This window comes from Entelurus aequoreus, linkage group LG09 (assembly GCF_033978785.1).
Source record: "Entelurus aequoreus isolate RoL-2023_Sb linkage group LG09, RoL_Eaeq_v1.1, whole genome shotgun sequence".
In the NCBI taxonomy this organism is placed as follows: Eukaryota; Metazoa; Chordata; class Actinopteri; order Syngnathiformes; family Syngnathidae; genus Entelurus; species Entelurus aequoreus.
Genome location: NC_084739.1, coordinates 77,202,808 through 77,212,807, shown reverse-complemented (window position 1 = coordinate 77,212,807; position 10,000 = coordinate 77,202,808). Strand labels below are relative to the sequence as shown.

At 37.4% G+C, this 10,000-nt stretch overlaps 1 protein-coding gene across 1 annotated transcript in view; it reads left to right on the top strand.

Moving 5' to 3' along the window:
- Positions 1–10,000, top strand: part of LOC133657769 (galectin-related protein B-like) — a 39,821-nt gene that overhangs the window by 27,996 nt on the left and 1,825 nt on the right. The window contains exon 6 of the mRNA XM_062059484.1: positions 8,062–10,000. This exon is cut by the window's right edge and continues 1,825 nt beyond it. Within this exon, the coding sequence (XP_061915468.1) occupies positions 8,062–8,205 (144 nt within the window). The 3' untranslated portion in view covers positions 8,206–10,000. The remainder of the gene's footprint in view (positions 1–8,061) is intronic.

Sequence of the window (10,000 nt, the reverse complement as noted above, 5' to 3'; positions counted from 1 at the left end):
TTTAATTTAATTTTTTTTTTTTTTTCATAGTTTATCTTCAATTTCGACTCTTTAAAATTCAAAATTCAACCGAAAAAAAGAAGAGAAAAACTAGCTAATTCGAATCTTTTTGAAAAAATTAAAAAAATAAATTATGGAACATTATTAGTAATTTTTCCTGATTAAGATTAATTTTAGAATTTTGATGACATGTTTTAAATAGGTTAAAATCCAATCTACACTTTGTTAGAATATATAACAAATTGGACCGAGCTATATTTCTAACAAAGACAAATCATTATTTCTTCTAGATTTTCCAGAACAAAAATTTTAAAAGAAATTCAAAATACTTTGAAATAAGATTCAAATTTGATTCTACAGATTTTCTAGATTTGCCAGAATATTTTTTTAGAATTTTAATTATAATAAGTTTGAAGAAATATTTCACAAATATTCTTCGTTGAAAAAACAGAAGCTAAAATGAAGAATTAAATTAAAATGTATTTATTATTCTTTACAATAAAAAAAATAAATTTACTTGAACATTGATTTAAATTGTCAGGAAAGAAGAGGAAGGAATTTAAAAGGTAAAAAGGTATATGTGTTTAAAAATCCTAAAATCATTTTTAAGGTTGTATTTTTTCTCTAAAATTGTCTTTCTGAAAGTTATAAGAAGCAAAGTAAAAAAAAAAAAAGAATTTATTTAAACAAGTGAAGACCAAGTCTTTAAAATATTTTCTTGGATTTTCAAATTCTATTTGAGTTTTGTCTCTCTTAGAATTAAAAATGTTGGGCAAAGCAAGACCAGCTTGCTAGTAAATAAATTACATTTAAAAAATAGAGGCAGCTCACTGGTAAGTGCTGCTATTTGAGCTATTTTTAGAACAGGCCAGTGGGCTACTCATCTGGTCCTTACGGGCTACCTGGTGCCCGCGGGCACCGCGTTGGTGACCCCTGACCTACACTGTATTTTTAACACTTTTATGAGTGGGAATTTAACTCTGATTTTTTTTAAATTAATATAATTACTTAAAACATAATAATGTTATGAATTATTGACCTATTTAAGGCTCCAATTACAAATGTTACCCTTTTAAAATGTGTTTTGGAGAAATTTTAGCAAGTTTTTCGTTTACCATATTAAAACCAAAAAATAAAAATAAAAAATAAAATGTCATTGCTAAAAAATAATAATGAATCAAAATCACGGTTGTTATGAATTATTGACCTATTTAAGGATCCGATTACTTCACACTGAAATTTCTTGTGAGGGAAATATTGCATATTTTGCGTGTTTGACGTATAAAAAACAAAGTTTTCTTTGACAAAAAGGGCATAAAACAAAAACATAAAAAAAAAAAGTGAAGTTGATCGAGAGACTTAAGCGTTGAAAGTAAAAAAAAAAAAACTATGACTAACACTGTATTTTTAACACTTTTAAGAGTGGAAATTTTATTCAGATTTTTTTAATGAATATAATTACTTAAAAAACATATTTAAGGCTCCAATTACAAATGTTAGACTTTGAAATGTGTTTGGAGAAATGTTTGTAAGTTTTGTGTGTTTACCATATTAAAACCAATGTTTAAAAACCCCCATAAAACATTAAAAACAACACTTTTAATGGACATATCGATCTGAAGTTGACTTAGAGATCCAAGACATGGAAGTAGAGAAATTAAATAATATATTACCTATTTTTAACACTTTTATGACTGGGGGCACTTTTGGGTGGCCGATACCTTTTTGAGGGTATTTAGTTTTTGAAAGTATAAAAAAAATAATAATAATAATAATGTTATTAATTATTGACCTATTGAAGGCTCTGATTACTTCACATCAAATATTCCTTTTTGAAAATATTTAGGGTCAAATATTGCATATTTTGTGTTTTGCTATAAAAAAAAAAAGAATTTTGACAAAAAAATAGGGCATAAAACCTAAAAAAATAAACTTTTTATCGACAGTTGATCGAGAGATTAAGCATTGAATAAAAACAATAATATGTGACTTATATTTGAAAAAAATTATGAATAAGACCCTGGACCAAACTTGAAGAGAGCCATAAAGAAAAATCTATTGCTTGAATTTTTCAGTGTGCGTCCCTCAGTGGAGGTTTGGACACCCCTGCCTTACATGGTGGTACCAGTCCACTTTTAGCCAGTAACATGGGGCTATTTTAGTATTCCACTGGGATAAAAAAAACAAAAAACACTTTTTTTTGCTTAGTGGAACAAAAGTCCCAGTTTAACTTTGAGCGTGTCCACATTTTATGTGTGTTACAGCCCAGGGAACAGGCTGCTTCCTTGCTTTAATTAAGGGGGGGAAGTGTGTCCACATCAGGGCTGGGCGACATGGCTGAAAACTGTGTTTTATGTCGGTCGATATCGATAATTATTGATATTTTTATGACCTATGGAAAATAAAGAGCAGGAGAAAAATATATGTTATTATAAATGTAACCCTCCTCTGATTATAATGCCCTCAGATATCAAGGCAGAAAGGAAATGTCAACACAAGCATGGAAAACACTCAAAGAATGTCATCAAAAGATAGTAAAATCACATAGAAGACTTAACAATAAGCTCTTAAAATGAAGGTGCAAAAATAAGGAATATGTAAGAAATATTTAATAAAGTGTAAAAAAAAAATTGTGCAAAATGTAAACATAGAGAAACCTGAGAAGAACTATTTTCTGCAGGTTTAGTGCCAGGAGGTTACAGCTGTGCTCTAAAGGGTGAGCGCGGCCAAGGTGGTGTGGTATTAGCGGTCTTGGATCATTTACAGACCACATTGGTCTGACTACGGTGCCTTTGAAAAAATCCAAAAAAAGTGCCCTACTGTCCAGGTCACTTTGTGTTCTATCCACAATTTCTTCATTTTGACTTTCTGTCCTCGCTCCATGCAAAGAATCATCCGCCAGGCAACCAAACTTGATAGTTGATACTGTTACCTGATTGGCTGTTAGCGTGTCACGCCCACTGCTCAGTGATCACTTCCTGTTACAACAAATTTGCATGTTTTGTGTTTCTTAAACTTCAGCGATAAGAGTGTTCCGGCGGGCTTTGTGGCGTCCTACTCTGTTTAGCGGCCCTTGAACACACCCCCGTGTCATATTCCTCCGAGTAATGTGCACAATTGAACATCTTAGTTGCTCAGACAGGAATGTGGGACTATAAGCCGCTACTTTTTTCCTATGCTTTGCATCCTGCGGCTTATAAAACGGCGCGGCTAATTTATGGATTTTTCTTCGCTTACGGCCGTAAAGCGAATGTTTTTTTATGAGACACACGCAAAGACACTTAAATGGTGTGTTGTTGTTTGTGCTATGGCGCCATCTTTTGGAGGAGTTTTCTCACTGCGGGTGCTGCTGGGTGAATGTGAATTCCCGCTGTTTTAAGCTTTGAACCGGAAGTAGAAGTGCCGTTCTGTCTTCTAATCATCCATAGCGTTTCTACTCGTATGGATTCTTCATTCATCCCTCCAAGCGATGTTTGTACGTTTTACAATATAACTAAAACAATACCTTTCTGGTATTCTGTTTTACACACAAACTGTACCGGCTCTGATTCTACCTCCTGAACATTGGAAGCAAGATGTTGTCCTTTTATTCTGTTTCCAAGTCATATATACCCAGACAATCTGTTCAGCCAAGCCAGCCAACTCTGTCTTTGTTATGTTTGTGGAGGGGAGTGTAGAGACGGCACATACCACAAGGGGGCGTAGAAGCTCTATGTTGTATTATATATATTAACTATATATATAATATATATAATTGGCCCTGCGATGAGGTGGCGACTTGTCCAGGGTGTACACCGCCTTCCGCCCGAATGCAGCTGAGATAGGCTCCAGCGCCCCCCACAACCCCAAAAGGGACAAGCGGTAGAAAATGGATGGATGGAATTCTTACTTACTAAACCGTCCCCTGTGTGGTGTCTGTAGGAGTGTTTTCATGCGTATTTGTACGTGCTATCGTAATGTAATGACACTAGCGTTGTTAGCAGTAGCTAATGTGCTAACACGTTTACGAGTGTCTGCGTTAGTATTATTAGCTTACAATGGCATTTTTTTTGTATTCTTTCTGTTTCACAAATTCCTCAGTAAATTCCCCAAAACGTCACCGTGGAGTTATTGAGTCTGTTTGGCCGGTTGGCGAGCTAGCTTGCGCAGCTAGTGCGTCCATGACGATGACTTCTGTTTTGTTTGATCAGCCAATTACAAAAGATTTCTGTGTAAATAACTCCTTTCACAACGTATATATCTGCGGCTTATGGTACGCTGCGGCTAAAATACGGGGGAAAATGTCGTAAGATTTGGTGGGTGCGGCTTATATGCTGGTGCACCTTATAGTCTGGAAAATACTGCACTTGATGCATGCCAAGGTTAGCAGGTTAGCATTTTCAACACATTTTTCGGGTACACATGTCAGAATACTATATTAAGTCATTTTATTCGATGCTATCTGGTCAGTGAAAGACATCGTTTAGAACTAGGGATGATACTCGAAACCGGTTTTCCCGGTTGTTTGATAAGAAAAGAACCCAGTCCTCGGACTCGAATCCCTTTTTGAGAACCGGTACCCGTTATCGAGACCACTATAGTAAAGGAAAAGAGTTGATTCTTTATTCGAATCCCGTCCCGACCAGAAATGCTCCGTGGGACATCACAAGAAATGACGTCACGTAGCTCAGTCATTAGGCGCAGATAGCGAAAGCAGGAAAACAATGGACGGGAAAAAGCGCTCCAAGGTGTAATAAAGTTCAAAACAAAAGCTATAATCCATCGAATAACTTTACTGAGAGATTTTAGCAGGGTAAAAACACATGACGAACACTTTTACGACCAACCGGAAACATAGCAACCAGGCTAGCAACGCACCTCCTTTACGGCAGCTGTCGCAACGTTCTTAAAACAACCGCAGCACATACATATATATACAACATATCTCCCTTTTTTAACTTTTGTTTTTCTTTCCTTGTAAACAAAACAAAATCACACTGTATATGTGTTGTCTGTCTAATTATAAATAATGCAGACGAGGCGTGTTGGCAGAGTTCTTGACGTTTACTTTCACAGCGTGGCAACATGCAACACTTTTCGGGGCTACCGCGCATGCTCGTAACTCACGTTGCATGCTGGGTAGTGTAGTTGTTATATTCTCTAGCTCATAACATTTTTCCCCCTATAAAGAAATAATGTTAACTCAATAAAGTGTATTTCTTTTTTTAGCTTTAACTTTTCATTTTTTAGCATTGTAACCACATTTGCAAAGAACTTTTCTCTTCATAGAATTTTCTTTCAATAAAGAAATAAAGTGCAAAAATGTCAAAGCATCATAACAAACAGTTATGTTCCAATAGCAGCAGAAGTGCACTTTTTGGAGAGCTGTATTATTTTCAGTTTTGTGCCCAAAGGACTGATTTTATTTAACACTATATTATTATTTATACACCTATAGTGATCACAGAGACAGCTTGTTTTTGTGTTACTGTATATATTTGTTTCTCTGAAAAAACCCACTTAATATACTTTGGGTAACAACAGTCAATATTTATTTATTTGATTTGATTTTTTTAGGGGGGTAACAGTCAATATTTATTTATTTATTAGATTTTATTTTTTTCTTATATAATAAAAGTGAGCTTTTGTTAAACCAAATATTGTGTTTTTTTTCTCCCACATACAACAACCTATCTGGACTCGATAAGAGAATCGATAAGGAATCGGTTCGATAAGAGGATTCGATAATAGGCTCGAACTCGATAATTCCTTATTAAACATCATCCCTATTTAGAACTAATTTAAGTATGTAAATAAACATTTACAAAATATTTCTGCGCAAATAACGCACGTTGCAGCGTATATATCTGCGGCTTTTAGTCCGGTGCGGCTAATATATGGAACACCATGTTTTTCTAAAATGTAGTGGGTGCGACTTATATTCCTTGATGCATGCCAACGTTAGCAGGCTAGCATTTTAAACACATTTTTCAGGTACACATGTCAGAATATTTTATTTTGGTCCTTGACACAAGTTACAGTTAACATTTTAGCATGTGTCCTATATTTTGGTATTTCACTAATGCTAACTGTAAACATTGCTTTGGGAGGGGGGGGTTGGTTGGTGGTAGCGGGGGGTGTATATTGTAGCGTCCCGGAAGAGTTAGTGCTGCAAGGGGTTCTGGGTATTTGTTCTGTTGTGTTTATGTTGTGTTACGGTGCGGATGTTCTCCCGAAATGTGTTTGTCATTCTTGTTTGGTGTGGGTTCACAGTGTGGCGCATATTTGCATTCACTTGTGTGTGTAAAAGCAGCATATATTATGTGACTGGGCCGGCACGCTGTTTGTATGGAGGAAAAGCGGACGTGACGACAGGTTGTAGAGGACGCTAAAGGCAGTGCCTTTAAAGCACGCCCCCAATAATGTTGTCCGGGTGGAAATCGGGAGAATGGTTGCCCCGGGAGATTTTTGGGAGGGGCACAGAAAATCGGGAGGTTGAAACTGATACCTATAATTTCCAATATTACATTTTCAAGCATTTATCGGTCGATATTATCGGACATCTCTACTAATTTCACAACGTTTTCATCTGCGTTTTGTAGTTTTGTGGAAAAATATGTTTTTTCTTTTAAAATGTAGTGGGTGCGGCTTAAAATACGCTCTATAGTCCGGAAAATACGGTATATACATTTAGATTGGGTTATGTCGCTTCTTAATGGGGTAAGACGTTAATGTCTCTTGTTTACATGTTAGCATTTAAGCTGAGTTTATCGATCATGTTTTTTAAATTTGAAGCGGTAAAACTACGTTTTTACCGTTTATGGTTACATCCCGAGACTTGAGCGCGGTGTTGCGTACCGTGAAGTCCTTTGCCAATACCCAGCCCAACTGGCTTGCCGGGAAACCAAAGTCTTTGGGTTCCGGGGGGAGTATGGTTGCAAAGCTGAAACTTAAAGGAATTGACGGAAGGGCACCACCAGGAGTGGAGCCTGCGGCTTAATTTGACCCAACACGGGGAGCCTTACCTGGCCCGGACACGGAAAGGATTGACAGATCAGTGTTTCCCATAAACTGCCAAGATACCTGTGGCGGTGGGGGCGTGGCTATGGGCGTGGTCACCATGACATCATCGAGTAATTTACTACAATGATTTGATTTTCTCTAAAAAGGCTCAAAAAATGTATACTTACGTCCATCCATCCATCCATTTTACAATATAATTACAACACTTTATGTACATATTTATATACAGATTTGAACAATAAGTTATTCACTGAAATATATTTATTAATTGTGGTTCTTACAAAAAATATATCTTGTAAAATATAAAAGCTAAAATGTCTCTTAAAGCTTTGCCCCTTTAATTAGTGCATACTAAATAATTTAACTTTAGCCTACTACTACAACCATATTATTTACCAGCAACATAAAGTGAAACAGAGGCAGAGGTGTCCTGCCACAGTCAGTAACAAATAAACAGGAAACAGTAGTGGTGGTAGATAGACACAGAGCTTCATCAAACATCTGATCCACTGAACAAAGAGCTCCAAAAATCTTGAGCTTTAGACTGCCATCAGTTTTACTCCCTACACTTAACCATGTGTTTCCTACTGCCTGCAGACTTTGCACCCTTTGTTATATACACATGTTGTGTTTCTAATATAAATACATTTAATAAAGTCAAGTACAAATAAGGCAACAAGAGAAGTATCCTACACTTCTCTTTTGTAAAGTAAATCTGAACAGCCGATATGGGCATCTACATCAACTATATGATTTGCCTGAGAAGCTGGACAGGACAAAAAAAAAAAATTAAATTTTTTTATTTTTTATTTGTGGCGGACGTAATTCTTTCGTGGCGGGCCGCCACAAATAAATGAATGTGTGGGAAACCCTGCAGATTGATTGCCCTTTTCTCACCTCCAGGGGGTGATCAAGGGTGATGAGTCAAATGCAGAGAATAATTTTGCCACACCTAGTGTGTGTGTGACAATCATTGGTACTTTAACTTTCCACGTTTTATCTGCAATGTCTTGTATGTCGACCGTGTCTAACCCGGGCTCTTGTGCGCCCCCACCGCAGGTGGAGATCCACTGCGAGCACCAGCGGTTCCGAATATTCGTGGACGGACACCAGCTCTTTGACTTTTACCACAAAGTAAAATCTTTGACGTCCATCGACACTGTGCGGATAGCCGGCGACCTACAGATCACCAAGCTGGGCTAACGGCACACGCCGCCGCTCCAAAGGTTGTGCGTGTGTGCGTGCGTGTGTGTGTATACATGTGTGTGTGTTTGTGGGGGTGCGCAGCAAGGACTTGGCACACATAACTCATCACACACACACACACACAAAAAGCTCCAATGGGAAGTTTCTCTGCTTTCGTTCTTTCTTTGTATTTTCTTTTCTCTTCTTTTATTCTCGCGTCACTTTTGTCACATTTCACAGCATTTTTTTTACCCCTTTCAGGAAATGTTGCATACCAACAAACTCTTGCTTATGCAACGTGCACATGTGTATCTAATTGAACCTCGGGCGTTTTTATTTGCTCTCGATCCGCAGAGATGTTTTTATTAGATAGTCACGATATTGAGTTTTTCGAGCCGATAGCGATCATTACCAGCTAAACGCCAATTACGATAACTTACTGTATTATATGTGTTGTTTTTAAATGGAGATAGTTCCAGGTGGCTGGGAAGGTTTGATGTGTTGAAGCGTGATTTTTTTTTTTTTTTTTTTTTTTTGCGGAACAAAAGACGTCTTCCTCTGAGGTCCCACGCGATCGGGGTTTGTTTACAATGAGTTCAGGGAACACGTAGGAGAAAGGGAGCGCTTGGTTTGCTCACCTTAACCCACCCATAGCACCGTACATTTAATAATGTGTCATTGAAGGGTTTAGTTTTCTTTTTAACAGTAATTTTTTAAATCAAATGTATTGGTGTGACGTAGGGCTGGGCTTGATCACGATTTAAGTGTTTTGTATCAGTCGATATCGATAATTATTACAGATGTCCGATAATATCGGACTGCCGATATTATCGGCCGATAAATGCTTTAAAATGTAATATCGAAAATTGTCGGTAGCGGTTTCAACAAGTAAAATTTATGACTTTTTAAAACGCCGCTGTGTACACGGACGTAGGGAGAAACCTTAAAGGCTTTTCACACACACAAGTGAATGCAAGGCATACTTGGTCAACAGCCATACAGGTCACACTGAGGGTGGCCGTATAAACAACGTTAACACTGTTAAAAATATGCGCCACACTGTGAACCCACACCAAACAAGAATGACAAACACATTTCGGGAGAACATCCGCACCGTAACACAACATAAACACAAAAGAACAAATACCCAGAACCCCTTGCAGCACTAACTCTTCCGGGACGCTACAATATACACCCGCCGCCACCTCAATCCCGCCCACCTCAACCTCCTCATGCTCTCTCGGGGAGAGCATGTCCCAAATTCCAAGCTGCTGTTTTGAGGCATGTTAACAAAAATAATGCACTTTGTGACTTCAATAATAAATATGGCAGTGCCAGGTTGGCATTTTTTTTCCCATAACTTGAGTTTATTTATTTTGGAAAACCTTGTTACATTGTTTAATGCATCCATCACAACAAAATTAGGCATCATAATGTGTTAATTCCACGACTGTATATATCGATATCGGTTGATATCGGAATCGGTAATTAAGAGTTGGACAATATCGGATTTCGGCCAAAAAGTAATTATCGGACATCTCTAATAATTATTGATATTTTTTATGACCTATGGAAAATATATTTTATTATGGGCCTGCTGCTGCATTATTATTGCGCATACTTCAACTTGTATTATTATAGTTCCGCACGTTTCTCTTACGATTAATACGAGACGAACCGGCCAACAAACCCCCACATATGTTACACCGTCGGAAAGGTCTCGCTCGCGCCGACAGCGGTACTTTATCAGAATCACAATCAGAAATGTTTTATTACTCATACATCTCACCTTTTTTGTAAGGGGCACCGGAAG